At 38.2% G+C, this 21,396-nt stretch overlaps 1 protein-coding gene across 1 annotated transcript in view; it reads right to left on the bottom strand.

The window, feature by feature from the left end:
• CDC42BPB (CDC42 binding protein kinase beta (DMPK-like)) overlaps nucleotides 1–21,396 on the bottom strand; it is a 119,107-nt gene that overhangs the window by 4,397 nt on the left and 93,314 nt on the right. Inside the window, exons 20-34 of the mRNA XM_009999807.1 lie at nucleotides 21,226–21,320; nucleotides 21,059–21,138; nucleotides 18,357–18,446; nucleotides 17,838–17,912; nucleotides 17,330–17,435; nucleotides 14,470–14,606; nucleotides 13,744–13,883; nucleotides 12,145–12,226; nucleotides 8,707–8,923; nucleotides 8,252–8,314; nucleotides 4,186–4,782; nucleotides 1,479–1,576; nucleotides 1,283–1,367; nucleotides 1,012–1,132; nucleotides 805–922 (exon numbers count right to left, since the gene is read on the bottom strand). Coding sequence (XP_009998109.1) covers nucleotides 805–922; nucleotides 1,012–1,132; nucleotides 1,283–1,367; nucleotides 1,479–1,576; nucleotides 4,186–4,782; nucleotides 8,252–8,314; nucleotides 8,707–8,923; nucleotides 12,145–12,226; nucleotides 13,744–13,883; nucleotides 14,470–14,606; nucleotides 17,330–17,435; nucleotides 17,838–17,912; nucleotides 18,357–18,446; nucleotides 21,059–21,138; nucleotides 21,226–21,320 — 2,104 coding nt within the window. The remainder of the gene's footprint in view (nucleotides 1–804; nucleotides 923–1,011; nucleotides 1,133–1,282; nucleotides 1,368–1,478; nucleotides 1,577–4,185; nucleotides 4,783–8,251; nucleotides 8,315–8,706; nucleotides 8,924–12,144; nucleotides 12,227–13,743; nucleotides 13,884–14,469; nucleotides 14,607–17,329; nucleotides 17,436–17,837; nucleotides 17,913–18,356; nucleotides 18,447–21,058; nucleotides 21,139–21,225; nucleotides 21,321–21,396) is intronic.

Here is a 21,396-nt window from a genome sequence, read left to right as displayed (position 1 = left end):
CTGAAAGGACAAATTTATTACACTCATCTGGGCTAGCTGAGAAGGACAAGAGAAAGCCCGAGTAGCAGCTATAAAATGGAGGGTACAGAACATAAAGGTGTACCTTTGCCCCTTCCCCTTGTGGATTTAACACTAAAACAGCTCATAAAATGTTGTGTTTGCTAAATACAAAATAAAGCTATAAAGCACTGCAACTTACATGCTTTTAGTTACCTCCACAGCATCAGATTTTTTCCCCCTTGCTTTTTGCTGTATAACCAGCACAGTGCCACAAGCACACCATCTCAGATCCTAACAGTTTGTAGCTACTCCTACCCTTGGCTAGGGAAGCAGAGGAGGGACAGGAAGAGGAAGAAAGCAGAGGGGAGCCTTGCAGTGAGGAATGGCCACTCTGGAGAAAGATTTCAACAGAGACGGGGCTTGTGTGATAGACGTGCTCAAAGCCTGCTGGAGGTGATAGCAGAGCAGAACGCTGAGAGGATGAGGGGGAAGGAAATTCATTCTGTTATTTTAAGAAGACAAACAAGAAAAAGGAAGGAGAGAAGACCGATTATTTACAAAACTACTAACAAGGTCCTGGCAGTGATATCTATTTCTTTCAGTTTCTCATTCGTAAGTCAGCTAAGAGTATCCTCTTGTACAGGATTTAGAAGCATTGCAAATCAGGAAGGTTCACCTTTCTCAAAATGATTAAACGAATAGTTTGATAAAGAGAGTACTTGAACCCCATACAGGTCATCTTCACAGTTTTTCTAAGCAAGAACAAATGCACATATATCTCCCTAGTTTTTAAATATATTTTACCAGTGGGAGGTCCATGAGAACCTGCATTCCATCTCCAGGTCCCATATGAGCCACATGGTTGAAATTCGTTGGGTTAGAAATCATCTTTGACCTTAGCTCAGGGTCTCTAAGCATTTCCCTAAAGGAACAGAGTGATTTTTATTATTAGCATTCCCAGTCTGTCCATGTCCATGGATATTAAGTTACATACCATGATTAAATTCTTACCGCCTTTGCTGTAACCGTTCTTCCTCAGGAACCTTAAATACAAATCTTCTTTTGCTCCTAGTTCGAAGCATTTGCTTCTTGCTATTGTCAGATGTTTCTGGTACACTGAGGGCAGCTCCTGCTGTAACATCACAATGCAATTTCACACAAAGGTACATGCTGACCCAGACATATCCAGTACAAGTTTCATCTCAAGCAAAGGTAACACTGCTTAAAAATACCCTATGAGCTTTGTATCATTTTCCCACTTCTCCCCTTATTCAGAACTCACCTGCAAACTTGTTTTTGAAATATATTAGTCGGGGTGGCTCGCAGTTAAGGAGATTCAGTGTGCCATCCATGTTTAATGGTCTGATCTGTTTTGAGGAAGGAGGCAGAGAATGAACTGAAGCCTAGCACACACTGTGAAGAAACATCTCATCTGCAACGAACCCAGTTAAGTTCTATATTCAAAGAAAACTACTCACCCTTCGCAGGCCAATAGTCTGCACCCACTCCATAGTGTTAACATCAAACACATCGACACCATATTCACTATACACTGTTACATACGAAGAATTGCAACCTGCATAGATTAAAAACATACAGAAAACACTAATGTGGCTTCAGTAGTCCAGAACTGACATTTCTGAGCAAATTTCAATAGTTATCAGTTTTACACTCTGTACAAGATACATTTTAAAACACTTTTTCCCAGTCCCTTTTTCAAACATATTTTTGTGATAACAGATTTGCTAAAAACTGCCAGCATTATGGGAAGATTTAAGTTTGACCCTTTCAGTATTTAAAACTTCAAATTATGATTTCAAGAAATTGCAGGGTGTCATCTGAAGTTTTCAGATGCACAGAAATTTGTTACTTGGTAGGAACTGAGCAGCAAGCTCTTCTACAGATGCAGATTACTTCATTTCGGAAGCAGAAAACTATATATACATCTGCTGTGTGCAAGGGAAGAGAGGGCCACCATCTGTGAGGTGGGTCATGAAGTCATGATGCAGATCTGTTCTCAATTTCCTTCCTCTTTTGCTAACAATTATCTAGCTTTGGATGTTCATGTATGGGTTGCTTTCATCAGGTTGACAGAAAAATGTCACAATGCTCAAAGCCCACAACCCATTTTCTCGTCTCAACTTTTGTTTTTAAAGCTTAAAAGGCATCAGCAGACAAGTTTATTTTAGGTCAAACAAAAAGCAGAGATCACTAGAGCTTCATATCGACATCCTTCTGCTCATATAACAACTGTGTCCTGATGTAAAGAGCAGTTGCTAGAAATCTATGGAATTTAAAAGAGAAAAGAGCTGCTTCAATTAACAAAAGGAAAATAACCCAGCAGGACACTAAACACATCACAGAATCTTCTCATAAGAACTGAGGTAAGGTTGTGGTGCTATTTTAAAAATTAATTCACAGAAAGCTCTGGTCCGCTCTCATAAATATGTATGCCAGGAGTGGTTTATGGTCAAGTATTTATTCTATGGGGTCATGATTAGCTTGGATGTCCAAATCAAGGATACCACTGAGCATTAGACAGAAACACCAACTGCTTCTGCCTGGCCAGCTGGTAGCCACGGTCAGCCCTGCCCAGTCAGAGCTGATAAGCTTGCTCTGATCTCACTGGTTCCCAGTGAGACACATCAATGTCTGCACTGGGCTTGCCCACACTACAGCTTTGAGACCTGCTGGCTCTGAGTCTTTGTCCCGTGCCACACTCAAGCTAAGCAGCCCCCCAGCACCCACACTGACTCAACAGAGAATCAGCACATTAGGCTGGTTGAACCACAAGCTAGACAGGTCACTCGAGAGAACAGAGCTGACTGTTGTGACGGAGACCTTGGCTTCTCCTAGCATGAGGGGACTGAATGCCCTAGAGACAAATTCTCCATCATACCCTAAAACCTCTCTGCAACATGGTCCTTTGCCACAGCAGAAACTGCAACAGAGGGAGAACTATTTCCACTTGGATGATGTCCTGATGGGATAGTTAAAAAAAGCCACCATCATCAGTGACAGTCACCAGGACTGAAGAGGGAGGACAAAGCTAATGGAAAGGAAAGTAATTCAGTTTTCTTTGGCAGCAAAGTTGATCTTTCTACAAAAACAGCCCTAGGCCAAAACCACTCAGGACTGCACATATAAGAATGCCATAAAATAGTTTACAGCAAGAACACCTTCTAATAGTAACAGACAAAACAATTAACTAGTTTACTGAATTGCAAAAATCCTGTAAAGTTGATAAGGGAAAAGGAAACATTAGCTTTGGCTAATAGCATTTTAAAGTAAATTTGCAAATACATTGTTTCCTTGGGCCTTTGCTTCAGACTTCTGTACAAAACTAGGTCAGAAAAAAGCAAACTATTTCAGTTCAAGACAATTAAACAAATTGCTATTAGAGCCTGGCCTGATCAAGCCAACTGCTCAGCGTACTATTTAAACAGAAAACAATTTATTGTTCTCAATCATACAAAACACTTAATTGTTATTTGAGCTTCAAACAGAAATTCTGCTTTTAAAATGGACTGCCTTTTGAGTACCAAGTACTGAGAAATATTCTGCATGTGTCTCTATCCTAATTACGTGACAAACCAGTGTGCCTGGAAAGAGCAGTTGAAAAATTACCTGCCTAGATTATTTTTGGAAATTCATCCCCTAAAAACTTTCCCAACAGGGAAAAAAAAACAACAGGTCTGTCAAAAGCAAATTTTTACCACTTATTTTGTTATCTTTATGAACCCTTAGGGTTGCAGTTACATTTTACCTTCAACTTCCTATTGTACTTTGAGTACAGGACACAGAAAACATCCTACAGACAACTAGACATTCACATGCTCTAGGAGAGCAAAGACCTTTACAGAATTTCACAGACCAGTAGTCTTGTACTGTCCTGCATCCAGGACTACCCTCAGCTCCATAAAAGTTAGTTCACGTTCCATTATTTATTCTTCTGTGTCCTGTAACAAGACAGGGCTTCTTCTCTTGCAGCAGGCAGGAGCCTCAGCCCAGGAGATAGCCAAGTCCAAAACTCCCACCAGGAAGAACCGTGTATCCTGTTAACTCATCAAAACTTAAACTGCAGATATTGAAAGACAAACCGAAGCAATATAGAATACAATGCTGATCATTTTTAGACAAGTAAAGCAGCAACAGGGATATGGCAACAGAAAAACATATACATACTACAGGCAACAGGAGTTGCAGGCCACATAAGTTCCTGCATGCGTGACCTTCGACCTTGCGAATCGACGTATACTCCCATATGGCTGAAGCAAAGCAGGTATTCCTCATTACTGAGCTCCACAGCACAAAGGGCATCAAAAGACTGCTGTGAGAGGAAGATAAGCGAGGGGTCATTAGGATTTACCAGGTTCATAGATTGTCCATCTCCCTGGATGGTCAACAGAGAGAACCCAGACTGGTAGCCAACACAGAGCTTGTCCTTGAACACTGCCATCCACTGTACAGTTCCTGGAGCCTGGATTTCACTGAATTTTTTGTGGAAAGGTTTAGTTCTGTGAACTTCATAGCAAAAAACCTGTCGCTTGACAGCCACAAACAAACAAGTTGAAGAACTCTTCTTTAGTGTTCCTGTCGTAATCAACTGGCAGCCTTTAGTTTCTGCAAGCTTAATGTCAAAGTTTCCTTCTGACCCATCCAGAGAGGCCCAGGGGTAAAGGTGAACATGATGGTTCCGACCACAGATGAGGATGATAATTTTCTCTTTGGGAGCAAGCTCTATCTGGTACACCTTCTTGCAGTCAGCAGCTCGGACTATCACTGCAAAGGAAGCAAGAGCTGCTGTAAGTTAAACAGCAAAACCACCAGACTGCAGTGTTAGATACTGATCTCTGAAAAATTAATCTAAAGACAGACATGCACCAGGTAAGGCTGGGCACTTACTACACATGCTCATTGCTCTGTTGTTATTTCTCAGGACAATGCACCAAAACATTCCTGCAACTCTTTCTATGGATATAAAATCTTGCTTCAGCAACATTTTGAAGGGAAAGGCTCTTAACCTCTAAGATAAATGGAGGAAAAAAAAAAATAAAAAATCTGTACTATCTACACACTGCAAGATGGTGTTTCTTCTGAAGCTGGTCCCACCTTCAGGAAAAAACATCAGCACCTTCAGTAAATTATGGAGAGAAGACGAGAAGACCAGATTAGCAGAACACAAAGAGAAGAAATACAAAGGATTTAATGCTGGTAGTTGAGGATATAAATGCTGTACTATCAGTAAATGTCTCAGCCAAACACAAAAGCAGTACAGTAAGGGGATGTTAAACATGTACAGAGAAAGGCAAAAAATGCTATGTGCAGTGGGGAAAGGGCTTAACCTGTAGGAAGAAAGGTCTAAGACAGGCACCAGGAAATGCCTTCTCACTGTGAAGACTCTGAAACTCTAAAGGTAACCTAGAGAAGCTGGGGAGTTCCCACTGTTTGAAGAGCTGTTTTAAAGCTGGGATAGAAGCAGCTAACAGGGTTACAGGTACAGCATGTTTGGCTTTTGGGATTGTGGGTATATGGGCACTTTCAAGAAAGTGCCATAAGTATTCCATGGGGTACAAACAGAAGAGTCCAAGTAATTCCAAATGAGGAAACATAATACATAATATGCATAAGCCAGTTCCATTAGAATATAATATCAATGTTTCTGTTAACTGAATGCATCCAACATACTTGTGAATTACAATTTAAAAAATAACAGGAAATTCTATGTCTTTTTCAGTAATATTTGAGTAACCTAGCCAGGTCACCAAATTCTGTAAAGTTATAACAAGAAGTTTAAGCTGTTCAGAGCACAAAGCCAAGTGTTTTGTGGCATCCCCCCAACTGATGATTTGTCTGAAGAAATGTTCTATGAAACAAACAGCTGCTGGAACTTTGTCAGAGAGGAAAGGTTTTTTTCTCCCTAGCTCAAACTCCTGCTTACTGTTTAGTTTATTTGTCAAGAACTAAGTGATACTCTGACCGAAGACCTTTGATACAAGCAGCTGGCAGCTAATTAACACTGAAAATTGCAACTGCCATTAAATGAAAAAGATATTAAGATTAATAAAAATGCTATTAACACGCAGGAACTGGGCACAGAAAATTCATACAAAACATGTTTTAACTTAAAACCAAAACTGATAATTTGTTTTCACATTTACATATGAGACAGTGATGCAGATAAGAATTCCTTCATGAAATGACCTTTCAAATTAAATGTACAGCTTTCTTTTATAAAAGAAGCTGTCCTGGAATCTCTGGAATTACTTGCATCTCAATTATGTTTATATCTAAGTACTTAAGAAAATGGTGAGCACTGGAAGGTTACTCAAAGGAATGGCATTTATTACTGCTAAAAAGAATTTCAAATATCTGCTGTCTTTGTGTATAAAGTAGTTTTTCCTGGAATTGGCCAATGGCTTATTCTAAGCAAGAGAAAGCAATAACATTTTGTTCTTTTCCTTAAAACTATATCCCTGACTTTGTACTTAGATTTTGGTTTGAAAGTCAAGTCTTTAAATACCTGTATTCACTGCTGTGTTTTAAATTGAAATGCAAGTTTTAGCATGACTACACTCCAAATTTCAAATAGTCACAAACTAAATTGTATTGAAAAAGGAAATTAAAATTCTTCCATCAAGTTTAAATTTAAAGAAATATCTTCTTTGAAATCTGAATGACAATGACTACAAAATAGTCAAAGGGATACTTCTGGAGTGTCCTAGGGCATTTTTTCCAAAGTTGGAAAATGGATGCAGGCATCTTTTCATTTTACAAATCTCTATCACTGACCTCAACATCCTCAACTCCCAGACAGCTAAAGACACCAGAATAACCTAAGCTCAGAGATGATAAACACAGGAGAATAAAGCATTAGTTATTTTATAAGAAACAATTCTACCAGAGAGCCAAGGAAGGCTCTTAGATCACACAAAGTATGGATTCAGATTGTTGATTAAATTTAGAGTGCCTCAGGAGTTATAAGAAAGGATGATTTCATCACTAGGTATGTTTGGTGCTTTTAAAGTCAGAGAGGAAGAAATAACTAATATTTCCTATGTTAACTTGGAAAAGGATAAATATTGGCAATTAATGCATTTTAAATCTGTGCTGCTGCTTAAGAATGTATTACTTCTACAGTTTAACTCAACTGTTTTTTACCTTTTTTGTTCATGAGTTTGTTCAAAATACAAGTATCTTATTTTGGAAGCAGACTGTAAAGTTAATGAGGCTTGTTCTTTCCTTTTCCATGTTTAAAATTGCATTTTGTTCAGCTTGACCCCCGATGATGCCCATGCTCATGTGCCAGCAATCCTTTTGCTCTTCACACTTTGGCCACCACACCAAGGCACATCTCCCATTGTTATTTGTGTTTGTGCTCAGAACATCAGGTTAAAAGGAAAAACAATTCCTTTAGGCTCTGGCAGTGATGCCTAATAATTCACCAGTAGAGGGATAGGCCTGGGCTACCCAGTGACTACACAGCACACGCTTTGCTGTGGTACCTGGAGCACACTGCATTTCTGGAATGGACATGGTATGAGTCTTCAGAAATAACAGCCTAGATTGATTCTACTTTTCCCAAAGCAGAGGGCAGAGCGATTAAGAAGAGGAAGGAAAAAGCAGGTTCAGGATGAAGCAAAGGGTCAGGGAAATGCAGAGGTTAATGGAAAGGGGCAAGCAAGGTATTTGCTTTGGCCATCATCAGCCTGAAACAGAATGTGAGTGGTTGTCAGATTTCTGGAAGAAATTACAATGATGCATAGTGGCTTTAATGGAAAGTCTACAAACTCTTGTGCTGCTTGCACTGGCTGCCTATATTCTCACTCATGGCAGCTTAAGTCCTCTGATGGTGCAGGCTGGAACAAGTCTCCTATGTCACGTTTTTCTCATTCAAGTTCTATTTAGTAAGTGCCTGACAATTCACTGTGTGTCAACTGCTACTGTGTGTGCTGGAGCATTTTGCTACCTGCTGTGGGAACACAGCTAAGGAGAAAATGTGTCAGAATATGCCCAGTAGCCCATCCCTTTAATTTCACCCAGTCAACTGAGCGTAATGATAATGACCAAATTAGTGTTTGTATCTCACATTCACTTATCCTTCTCACCAAATCACTGAGTGCTTAATACTTACTGTGGAGAACTTACTATACACAAAGGGCTCTTGCATAACCTATATCATATCAGCACTAAAAATGATGGAGTTCATTATTCTGTATGTAATCACCATATGCATTAAGGCCCCACTTACCATCACGGGTCACCTCTATCACATACAGTCCTTCTTCTGAACCAATTGCTATTCGATCTCGATCTAAACCAGAAAGGAAAAAAAAAAATAAACAGGCTAATAAATGCAGTTATACACGATCGTACCTTTAAAACAGACTGTTTTCTTTGAACAGCTGGAAAAAATTTCCAGACAAACAGACTTTCAACAGTAAATCAATTTTGGTTAAGTTCACATGGTCTGCCAAAGAATGCTATATAAGGTATTCCTAAAACAACTAAACAGTATTGTTTACTCCAAGTGGATAAAGAAATTTGAGTATCAATGCAAGATTAGCATTTTTCCCCCATTATTAAACTGCTATGAAGGAATTCAGCTGAGGAATTTATTTCATGGTGTCAGTGTTCTTGTTACAGAAGCCCATCTAAAAGCTCCAACAACTCTCACACACTTAAAAAAAGTTAAAACAAACATACCTACAATAGCAGCAGCTAAACTTGCTTTAATAAGAGGCAGTGTACTGTCATAGGCTTCTTGTGGAATATGCACAACCTGGTTTTTCAGCCTGTTTTTGTGCAGGATTGACTGCAACCCTTCTAGAATTCCAACCCACTTTCTCTTCTCATTCTCATTTTCTGTCAGGATCAGTAGAGAACAAGACTTCGAAGGCAAACCTAGGAGAGAAGCTGTCACCTTTTAACAGACAGAGAGAGTGAAATTAGTAAGAGTAGTAAAAGCCCTTTTTGTCACTGTTACATAGTTCACAGAACTGTGAAAGTAAAATACACTTAACAATGCAAGGATGTACCCATGTGGTATGCAATGGCAAAAATAGCCACAGTGCTCTGAAAAAAAATCTCACATGCCTCAGTGGTTTTGCTTAAAAATACTCAGTTGTGTTTAATCATCCTGAATCCTAAAATACGGGCAAGGAATGCTATATTCCTTTCCTAGTAATTGGAATTAATACAAGTGAGCAAAAGGCATCTTCCTGATCTGAACAGGGATTTCAGTAGCATGCAATAATTTATCCTGATCCCTTCCCCCACCAACTTCTAGTAACTTACTGAAAATGACACACATGCTGTCTGAGTCAGATGCATTTAAATCCAATGGCACTGCTATGTTCTATATTTTGATTTGGATACTTGATTTTCAAAATATTTGTCCTAGAGGGAAGACTATGTCATATCTGCATTAAAAGCTCTGGAGGAAAACAACCTTTGAGACCTAAGTACTGCATTCTCCCACTTCCCTAAGTGAAAAGAAAATCAGAATGGCTTCACTTAATTTTCAGGAAAATCTCAATGGAGAATGCATTCCCAATAGAAAAATGATCCAGGAACTTCTGTTGGCCAAAGTATGCACCTACTAATTCTTAATGCTAGCTCAGTGTCTTGGTTGAAGAGACCATAGAAATTGTGAGATCACGAGAACTATGTTTTCAGCCAGTGGCAAACAGGCCATCAGCCAGTATCAGCCCTCACAACAGATTTTCAGAGTAACAACAGTCTTAACAAAAAAAAGGAGCAAAAGGTGCAAAAATGCAAAACTGAAGGCTGTGACTATTAATACACAGGATAACACATCTTCAGCTTATATGTCTTGGCAAGAAAAGCACCATAAAAGATGGATGATGTGATTATGTAACATAGACTTTCTGAAAGAGTGAATTAAGCAAGAATATTAATCTTAAAGAAAAAAACAAAGCAACACACAACTGGAAGTAAACTTGGGACAAGAGGACAGAACTCAGAAGTAAGATCAAAGTGAAGAGCAGTAGGAAAAGAACTAGTTTGCAACTGCTAATAGCTCATATTACCCTGCATCAAGCTTTGTTCGCATCCTAAACTGTAACTAAGCATTAATATTTTAAAGATAGATGGAGGCAGAGTGGATATTTCTAAATTTGAAAACAAAGCAAAACCAGACTCCCGTGATGGTTTTCTCTTTGAAGTACCATCATGTATTACTCCTCAGTCTTTTGAAGGTGGCATCTTACATGCAGCCAAATGCAGGAAAACAGGAGAGGTTGGTCATAACAGACCTAGCATTATTCACCACACAAAAATCCAGTATTTGCTATGAAACTCAAGGCTTCTTAACTCAAACTGCTAATCTGTGGAAGGACTCCACTACAGACACTCTTACAGTATTGACGGCAGCACTTAAGACTGCAGTGTCTGGATGTTAGGACAGCCTAACATTCAGCTTTAAAAACTGGTTACCAAGGAGAAATGTTTGAATTTGAGACATGTTCTTCCTCTTCTCCATTTTATGAAGGGTCAGAGGTGGGAATAGTCTAGTGCTTGCCAGCATTCTGGTGTTGCTTTCTGCTGGTGGAAGATCCAAAAAAATGAAAATCTGTCTTTGGTGGGCCATCGATATCATCACATGTTACATAAAGTAATTAATATTAAAGAGGGACCACATTTTCACACAGATGATGAAAAGTAACAACTTTAACTGTTGTGTAGAAGCCACTCCATGTCATTAAGTCAGCAAGATGCAAACCTAAAAGTAAATAAAATTGAGAAAATAGACTCTCATGTATCAGGTATCACTTGTTTCCAGTTTTAGGAATTCCTTCTTTTGAAGTAAGGCATAAAACTGAGAAAAGAGGTGGACTTTGACAGCACCTTCTCTGGTTCCTGTCAACAGGGTATCTAAATAGATACACTCACACACCAGGCTTCTCATTAATTCACCAAATCTGTTTAGCAGGGGGAAAACTTAACAGATTGCGGAGACACTGTCATATCTATCCACAAAAGTATTCTCACATGAGGATATTTGGAAAAAGTTTATTTTTTTTCCTTAGGGACTCTTTCAGTTAAAAACTGCAAGCAAAAACTGGAGCAGCAAGTCAAGCAGGCTGAACTGTACGGACGCCTTGTTCTTAAACAAATCAACCACCATTTTGCATAGCTCATTTTTACCTTTTCCCATAGTATTCCACACTTGCTAATTTGAGAAGAGAGCAGGCAGATAGGAATTTAAAAAAATACGTTTATGAACAAAAGGAAAATGAAGGTAAAAGTAGCAGGAAACCAAAGAATGAAAATTCACAGCAGAAAATATTTCTACAAAAAAGGCAGAAAAGCAAAGCCAGAGAAGTACTCAAGGAGCCAAGATACTTTTTAAGCAAAACCCTAAAGTACTAAATGATTTGGATTGCGTGGGACTGTTGGCTCCTTTGGCTCCCATGTTCCACTAATTTGATTCTAAATGACTGAGGATCTGAGATGCTCAAAACAGGGAGTTTCAGTATTCAAAAGTGAGGGATTTCAGATATTGGCTACTACTGTACTCTTATCTATATTTTAACATTCCAGATTAAACATAATTCACAGAACAAAAGGAATTTATTTCCTATGTTTTAAAAACTAAATACAGTATTAAAATAGAACATATATCAAAAAGGTTATTGTAACTAATTATATTATGTTCGTTTTTTTCCTATTGTATTTAAATATGAAATTAGGGAAACTGAAATTTCAAATGTATTTTTTTCTACAAGTCAATACATGGCGAATTAGAAGCAGTGAACAAAACCCAGCTTCAGCCTACTCTGTTACAGCATCAGTTCCTAAAGCAAGAGTCCTCCAAAGCAAAGAAAAAAAAAAACAGGATCTGGAAACACCAATGGAAGAGGAAACAAAAATATTCTGAATTATAATAAAGAAAATAAAAGAAGTCAAACTTTATATACAATAAAGCATCAAAAGGGGACTTTTTTTCTTTACAATATGGTTAAAAGAGGAGCATCATATTGTTCTTCTAAACATTTCAGCACCCATTGTAAATTCTTATAAATCTGCATTACTTAATAAACATTAAATATGGATAATGTAACAAAACAAAACACTAGTATTTATTTTCTGTTCTCTTTAAGAGTAAGTTGGTAGCCATACCCTGAATATACAAGGGATGTCTTTACGAGTTGCATGTATGACATCAGATGCCAGGACAGAGCTCACGCAAAAATCTTCATCTCTAGTAAGAAAGAGAGCAAGAGAATCACATACATGCACAGATGAGCTTTATGCAGCAAAATCTAACTCACACAGAGGTCACAACTGCCATCACTGCTTTGTTATGCTCTAATTTGCTCCTTGGCCCAAACAACTCACAAGCTTTAGTTATGTTTCTACAACATTCAGTAGGTGTAACTCAGTCCACCTGAAGCTAAGTGGGGTGGCTTCGTGTAGTTTTGGTTTATCAACCACACCTATTCTACAATTAGCAGCAAGATTATTGCTCTTCCAGCCCAGTAGACACATTAGAAATGAATAATTCATACCTCAATGTGTAGCAAGAGAGGGGCCTTTGGAAAAAAAGAAAAATCACATAAAAAGCTCTTGGCAACATAATTATAGTTTGTGGGATTCAAATAAAGGTTTTCAAAACAGCCAGATTTTATTCTCTTATTGCAGTAAAATAAACAGACATCAGAACAACTTTTGCATTTCTAAGTGCTCCACCCCAGAGGGCTTGTCTACACAAGCCTTCTTAAACTGAATTTGACCAAGTTGATCACCATAATTGCCAATTTTTGTGTAAAGATGACACTAATGCCTGAAACTTGCCCATGCTATAATTCATAGCTGTGATGGTTAACATTTATTAAAACACCTAAAAATGCTCAGAAGACAGACTCAAAGAGGCAGCTACAATAAGCAGGTAAAGAGCATGGGACGTTGGCATAATAGCTGGCTGAGTAGCTTCAAGCAAGGTTCTGATGTGAATGCTGTTACTGCAAAGCTTCCAACACCTCTGCTTCTGCTGCCAGCATGTCAGAGAGAGCCGACACTGGCGGCTCTCAGAGAGTAAATGTCAGAACAGAACAGCAGTACTGGTGAAAGCCCGTGGTTCTGCTGTCTGGAAAAAGTATAAATCAAGGTCCTTGTGCATGCAAATGTGATATTCAACAGAGACTGAAGGTGCTGTAGCATTTAAAGGTATTACACTTTCTTGATATATCCATAAATTGACATAAAAAAAACTTCTTGGCTACTCCGATCAATGTTAAGTCTCAGATCTTTTGTAGACAGTGTTCAGTGGTTCACAGGGTTCATCATGAAAAAATTACTGCTGTGAGAAGGCAGGCTGAGAGCCACTTGCACTATAAACTAGTTGCTGCTTTTCTGAAGACTACTTCAGTTTTTCTAATGTTTCTGAAATTACTGGCTATGGGATGATCTGTGACTCAATGTTGACGTCAGAGCAAAGGGGGAAAAAACAAACTACCAAAATCTATTTGTTTGCCATTCGAGCACATGGAATTCTAGGAATACTGTAAACATTAGTGACTGCAGTGCAAGTTACTATAAAGTCACTTCTTGTTGAGCCAACTCATTCAGCCTAAATTTAGCTGCAGTCTATATTCAAAACACACAGGTCTTCTCAGAACGGAGCTCTCATGATCTTAAAGTTTCTTGTGTGCTACAAATAAATATTCCTGTTATGGAAAAAATTATAAAGAATTTCTACTCTGTCATAATACTACAAACCTGAGATCCAAGACTTGACTGGCAACAACTCCAGGCTGGGTGGATTTTCCTTCAGGCACATCATATAAGAACAGTTTGCAGTCACAGACAACTGCATAAGCCCTCTGCCACCCTTTCTTAACTCCTGTAGGCTTTGGGACCTGCGTATAAATAACTGATTGCTTATTAAATGTAAGCACATGCAGTAAACACAGAAAGCAGGGACATTTAGAAAAGCTTATATTTCGATCAACAGAATTTGTACATGTTCTATTTGCCCTTCAAAATGGAGTGAAAAATGTCAAGTAATCAAGCAATCATTTTTCCTCCCTTAAGTTCAACCATTCCCTGTTACAGTTTAATAAATATATTAAGTTAGTATTAGGACAAACAGTGGGGCTTGTATATTCCACAAATGCCAAAATGTTAGGACAGTTTACCTTTTATATTATGCTTACATCAACAATAACAGAAATTCTTCCTTAAAGCATGCTTTTTCTTTCCCCTTTGCTTCTTATGAGATTGTAGCTACTAATCTACTAACCTTTAACTCTTGTAGCAAAACCAACCTTTTCTCCCACATCTAAAGCAACAAAGGTTAAATTAAGTTACACAGATGGCACACAAAGCCTTGAGGCTTTAGCACAATTTAGGAGAGGTATTTAAACATACTTAAGAGGTTCCAAGCTGCATAGCTGTAAGTGAAGTTTAGTATTCTTGTCTTATCCAAGAACAAAAGACTGTTACCTTGACATAACCTTTGTAGGCAGTTCCTATTCCTCTTTGCACATCTACTCCAAGAGGCCTTTTGGCTTGCTCAGGGGGTATAGGGCAGACCTGAGGTGCACTATCCTTGCAGGAAACATGGCATGCAAATGAACACACTGAGTGCAAAAGAGAAAATCCACAGTGAAACACGTGTATGAGTCAAACATAACAGGAGATTAATTTAGTCTACCCTTATGCTTAGCAAATTAATTAATCACACTGAAATTGGCAAATACTGCAATAGCCCACTATGCTAAAGGAGTGAACACAGATCTTGTATGAGACTCTCCAAAGTGCTTTTCTTCTCTTTTTTAAGCCTATTGCTTGCATAAAGGGCAGGAACTGAGTCCACATTTCAAGGGAATTTATGATAGCATTTTCCAGAAGGAAAAGGAATTGTTCAGCCTCACTGATGCTACACAGCAACTAACCCAGTCACCAAAAAGTATTAATGAAAGGGGAATAAAAATTACAGGGCAGTGGTAGGAGACAAGATAAACATAGTAGTTATTTAATTTGATCCAAGCATGCGAGAACGCTGCAAAGACAAAGTAAAACTACACTGACAAAATAGTTTAACTTGTTCTATGAAACACAGGCAATGGACTTAAAAGCATAATAAAAAGAAACGAGGGGACAAGGACTGAAATGCTGTGTGGTGGAAGGGGCATATCTATCAATATATATCAGAATTTAAATATAGAGGCAAAAATCTATCCTAATCCTTGCACCCTTTCTTCCCATTTATACTGCTTTGTGCTGCACCAGCAAGGGACAGAGGTCTCTTGTCTGTAGAGCACAACAGAGCACACAGAAAAAACTCAGGATTTATGCCATTTCACATGAGACAGACTACAAGAACTGCAGAATTAATTAATATGTTAATATGTTATATAATATCTGGGCCAGATTTTTCCACAGTGCTTTTGCCTGGTTTGTCCCAGCCACCCTGTTTCTACTAGCAGGCTTGGGAAAGCAGCGGAGAGCATCACAGCACTGTGATCTATCCTGTGCTTCCTTCCTCCTAAACATAAACTATCAGATGTGGGCATGCAGCAGATGCCCCATGCAAACCTAGTCCCATAATTATGAAGGGCCAAAAGATTCCAGAAAACCTGGAAACAGCCTGCTTCTTTTCAAGCCATGGGCTGTGCAACGGATGTCCTCTGCACGATGCCCAAGGAACAGCCAGGAGGGGAGGACAGCCCAGAGCAGGCTACTCTCTGCTCCAAGAAAGAGGACAGGGATTACCAAAGAGTCACACACGCAAAGTTCTGTAGGAGCTGCCCAAGACCACTTAACAAGTTCAGCTCTTTCAGGAGGCATAATAACTATTTGGGACTGTGCATATCAAGGCACACCAGTTGCAGAATAAGGAAAATCCACAGGATATAACCAGCTTCACAGGCTTCTTGGAAGCATAGCTGTATTTTACCATAGTCTCCAGCACTAAAAAGAGGCAAAATTGGAAAAAGCAAGTGATTGGGAGTGAACAAAGCAAAGTTTTGTTGTACTAGAGTCATCTCTATTCTTATGTTAATGTGATTCTAGTTTTTTCTGTAGCTATCAAGATCTGGAGTAGAAGAGGCAAACTGGAAAACTATGATGAGGATCTTCATCAAAATACACAGGAAAAAAAAAAAAAGAGTGAAGTTGATAGCTACACTAAGGGAAAAAGACTGTTTCAGACTTGCAGGAAGAAATGCAAAACTAGAGTTCAGAACTGTCAGCAACAGAAGACAAAAGGCAGCCCTAGGGCGAGTGCTGGCAGAGCAATAGGTGCTCTCAGGGAAGAACAGCCAAGGAAGACCTGCCAGGAAAAAAGCCCTGAAGGGCAGATAAGGCAATCTGAATCTGATGCTGAAGATGTCAGAGGAGAGGGTGCCACTAGGAAGAATTAAGTTGGGCACAGAAATACAATAAGTCTATCTATACTGCAGTGCACTGAACAGATCTGTGGACTGCTTACAGACTTTGGGGTCTAATCAAGATACAGATAAGTATTTTCCAAGAGAAGTACCTCGGTATAGTCACACATGGAACTCAGCAGTAATACATACATCAGGAGACGGCATTCGAAATAAAAGTAATGAAGAGTAAAGCAGGCTGCAGGCCACAAAAACTAGCAAATGCCTTTCTCAACATACAGGGTTTATGATCAGGATAGCACAAAACTGAGAGACTCTGATCCATGTTATCAGAGCATTTCTGCAGTCTTTTTTTCTATACTAGACAAACAGTATTACCTTAATTTTTAGGTTTATATTTTAAATTACTATTTTTCTTGTCTGAATTTTTTGTTGTCTAAAGAAAGACAATGTGATCTGTCTGTAGAGAAACTGTTAGAATGACACAAACTTAGAATTGTGCAGTTGACAGTGTATATGCAAGATATACATTGCTGAATGGAGTGTGATTATCCTGAAAGTTAGAATCATAAAATCATTAAGGTTGGAAGGGACCTTAAAGATCATCAAGTTCCAACCCCTCTGCCATGAGTAGGGAGCCCTACCACTAGACCAGATTGCACAAAACCTCGTCCAACCTGGCCTTAAAAACCTCCAGGAATGGGGCCTCCCCTGCGCCTCAGCTCACAGTGTAACAGCATTAATGGCAGCAGAATTAACTAGTAGTATGAATGGGAACCATGCTGGCTTTTATTCATTCTTTGACTTCAGAAGTATGACCATGCAAAACAAAGAAAAGGAGAGTCATTCAGTGGTAGCCAACCCTCTCTTTCATTCCCTCCTCAAAGAAATGGTTGCTTTAAAGCACATCAGTGTTTTGGGATGATTTTTTCAGGATATTGCTGAAAATACAGGAAGTTCAACTGACTCACCATCGCAGGCATAACCTTGTCGAACTAATCCCACCATAAGAGAGGTGCAATGACTACACTGGGTAGGGCTTGTGAATGACTTGATACTGAGCTGGTGAGCTTTAGGCTGAAAGATACATTCAGGATAAAAAAAACAAAACAAACAACAATTTTTTTACTTTCTGCATTCATGAAATGCAAGCATCTCCCTTCACCACCCCCCCCCCCAGTATAACAGAGTGTACATTATGAAAACTGGGTTTCTTTTAGTAAATGCAGCTTGTAAAAGTGCTGCAAGACAAAAGTAACAGATTTCCTTCCAACTGCAAAAGACACCCAAACCCACAACCAAATACTTTTTCTGACACATCCAAAACCATCCACTTGCATTTAGAAACCTTTTATTAAAAACACAGACCTAACAAACATATGACAAACCCAAACAGGACAAGAACAAACATGAAGGGCTAATTTATAAAAGATATTTTTTCCTTTGCTCTTGGGAATAAGGTTAGCACAGTCCCCCTACCTTTGGTACAGCTAGAGAAATGGACTGAATGGTGGGGGAAGGAGCAGCAGGCATCCTCTGAAGCCGAATTGGTTCCTGAATCACAAAAAACTGTAATTGAGCAAAATGAAGCTTCAAAAATTTATTTTAAGATCGAGGTGGCAAAGCTTAGTGGTTTATGTTTGTTTTTTTCTTTTTTCCTTTTTTGAAAGTAATAAAAAATTTAATTGTTGTAAACATCGCCATTCTTATTTAATAAAAACAGATTGTATTTTAAAGCACTCACAGGAAAGCCTGCACACTAACAAGCAAGCAGCAATACAGAAAACATATGAAAATGAGGTACATCAACATACACAGAGCCAGTGAAAAGGTTTCATTTGCAACTGTCCTCAAAGCAGGTGCAATTAACACTGACACATTGTGAATAAGCAACACTGAATCCTGGTCTTCATAATGAATCCTGCAATATATATTTATCATGAACAAGACAGACTTTCTAAGGAATTATGCTTCAGGGTAAAGTAATAGCTCCCTTACTTCTTGTTGTTGCTCTGCAGTTACAACGGAAGTAGATGGTGAAACTTCTGACTTGGGACCCTGCATTTCCTGCTCACTAATAGAACTGGTCTGCAAAAGCAAGAGCAAACATAGTAGATTAGATAGCACAGATCTGATGAATTGTTCTCACATCAACAAAATCGATTTTCAAGGTCCCTACAATTACCAATTCACAGTAAAAATGAAGTGAAAACCAATGCTCATTTCTGTATGCAGCACACATTCATTTAACAACTTTCCACTAAAAAAATAATCTCCCCTGAAAACAAACCCTGCCTGACAAAAAAAGCTGTAAAGTTGGAAATACTGAAATGGAAAACATTGTAGAAGGCAGCATAAATGCTGCAACAGCCTTCTTTTCCCATCACGGCTGTGTCTAATCTCTTGCATACAGGTATGAAATGGTGTTTGAGAAGCTTGGCAATCATCCACAAAATAGCTTATGTCTCATGGTATCTTACTACATTAGGATTTTTCTAGCATACAGCAGTCAGCAATTCTTTAAAAAATTAAAAAGTTGTTTAAAAATATTTTACTAACATGTCTGTTATTAGAAGAATCATGTCTACTTAAAAATGTTATCTTGTATTTCAGTAAAATTTTATTCTAGCATTCATGGCAAGCCTTCTATTAATTTCACACTTACATTAGCAACTACTAATTGCCAGCACAAGGGGGAAGTATGCTACAATTGCACAGCTAAAGAAGCTGGGTGTGGAAGCAGAAAACTGTATTGCTGTAATCTGAGGACATCATGAAAACCATGATTAACAAACATCAGATTAGACTTCACATAAATTATGTAATTGGCACAAAAGGCAACAAGTAATGAATCACTCATTTCCCAGCAAGTTTAGACAGGATGATGGCTCCAGTTCAGTTAGCTCACTAAATATGTTCAGATTGCTGTTAATTTATTAATTTTTTTTGGTGATAAATTGATTGGTAGGGCTGGGCCACTACAGACCAGACTGTAGTATCAAGTTAACAATTTAAAGATGCTAAGCATGATTCAGCTTTAGCCACATAGACAGCTAAAATATAAAATAGTAAGCCTGTACAGACATATTAAAAGAGAACTTAACTAGCTCTATTTAGTTGATTAAGTTACAGAGAAGAAGCAAACATCTAATTTTAGAAGGCAATTTTTACTATGACAGGTCACAACAAAACTACTAGCAAAAACTTACTTCTTCCCAAAAGGCTAGCAGAGAAGATGTAGACGAAGAAGAAACAGAATCCTTTGTTGTAATGGATATGAGGGATAAAAATGATCACTTATCACCCACAGGAAAACTTTAGATGGTGTATTAGTAGTCTAGTTACATAAAATGTTTTATATGGCCAAATGATATTTATTCAAACTAAATCAACCCAGAGCAGATGACAAAGACTATCTTTATAAGAACGCGTGGGAAGAAATATTGTTAATGGAAGCCATTAAATACAGAATCAACAAATGTAATGTAATTAATCAGAAAATGTCACCTGCATTTCCATAGTGACTATATATTTGTTTCAGGATCCACAGAATGGAATCTTGATTAGTTATGGGCTTGATATTCTACATGCTGTTATTTTAAGTATAGCTGGTACTTCTTAATGTAATATTTGAAAATACCAAGGTCAATAATACCATGCACAAATAGTGGCATATATCATGCTTCTTTCTCTTCCCTTCATCTCATCCACATAGTGCATCTTGCTGTTCCAGCAAGAAGGTCAGTGTGGATATTTTTGTGACTGGGAAGAGCATGTTATGCACAGTATGCACAGGCCAATATCCCAGCATGTCTATAGGTTTTCCTTCTGACAACAGTGACAATTTGAAAAATAAATAAATAAAAAAATCTAAACCAAAACAAAGTACAGTGAGTACACAATTCAAGATAAAAATATAACCAGATTAATGAGGTTTTAACCTGAGCCTCTTCAACTCAGCTCCACAAACGTAACAGCTTATTCTTTCCAGTTCCAGCTTTTGATTCTAACCTAAACACTTTATTTGTTTTGAAAAAAAAATCCCAGAAAATTGTCATGGATCAAGAGTTCAAGAAGTAAGGAAATGTGATTCAGTGCTGCATTTAACAGCTGCTTCCTTTGGGAATGCACAAACCTTATTTAACTGGAACTCCCACTTGGAGCTGTGATTCGTATGATTAGTTTTCTAAGAATCAGAGGGTGTGTCACGATAAACTTATTGTACCAACATCTGTGGGTTCTCTGATTCTCTTCCCAGTTCCTTCAACTCTAACCATTCCATTAAGATCTGGAGCCAACAATTTTACATATCTGTTTGAACACTCCTTGAACTGTGTGTTTTCCCTTTTATTAACCAGTATCTTCCAACTGCAAAGCATTAAATTCCTTATTTGTAACAGGGTGTGCCAGCCTTTCCAAAGAACCATGAATATATATTAGTCAGTCAAATGTTTGAGATTAACCTAAACAAAAAAGATAGAATGGGAAATAATAAATATGAATTTTTGTGATTATTTCCCAAAGGTTCCCTACAAAATGCCAACCAATCTGACATCTACTAGACATGCAATTCTGAGTCACAATCTTTTGACTTGCATGTCAGATCCCAATGTGCCATATAGCCCTCAAGCATGATTTTATGTAACAAAAATATCATTCAACTATCACACTTTTTATAGTTATTTTATGTAATAACTCACTCTGAAAGTCAAATCGCGTGCAAGAGGAGAGGTGTTGAAATATTCAAAAATGGAATCTTGAAAGTCTGGAAGTTTGAGACCTAAAACGCAAAGCAGAACAGGTTTAGCTAAAAGGCAACATCACAGGTGGTGTTAGAACTCTGTTAAAACATAGGAATTTTAATTACCTGAATCTGTTCTGTATTTTTCTTCCAGTTTTTTCTTCAAACCCTCCATCTCTTCCAACAGTTCCCTGTTTTTGGCTTCTGATTCCTTTAATTTGCTAAAGCAACACAATATGATCATAATGCAGCCTGAACTATCTCAGAGGCAGGGAAGCCAATGCATAAAGAAAATTT

The sequence above is a fragment of the Chaetura pelagica genome, unplaced genomic scaffold (assembly GCF_000747805.2).
Source record: "Chaetura pelagica isolate M959 unplaced genomic scaffold, ChaPel_1.0 scaffold806, whole genome shotgun sequence".
Lineage (NCBI taxonomy): Eukaryota > Metazoa > Chordata > Aves > Apodiformes > Apodidae > Chaetura > Chaetura pelagica.
Note: the sequence above shows the minus strand (reverse complement) of the source record. Positions and strands in the feature narration are given on the sequence as shown.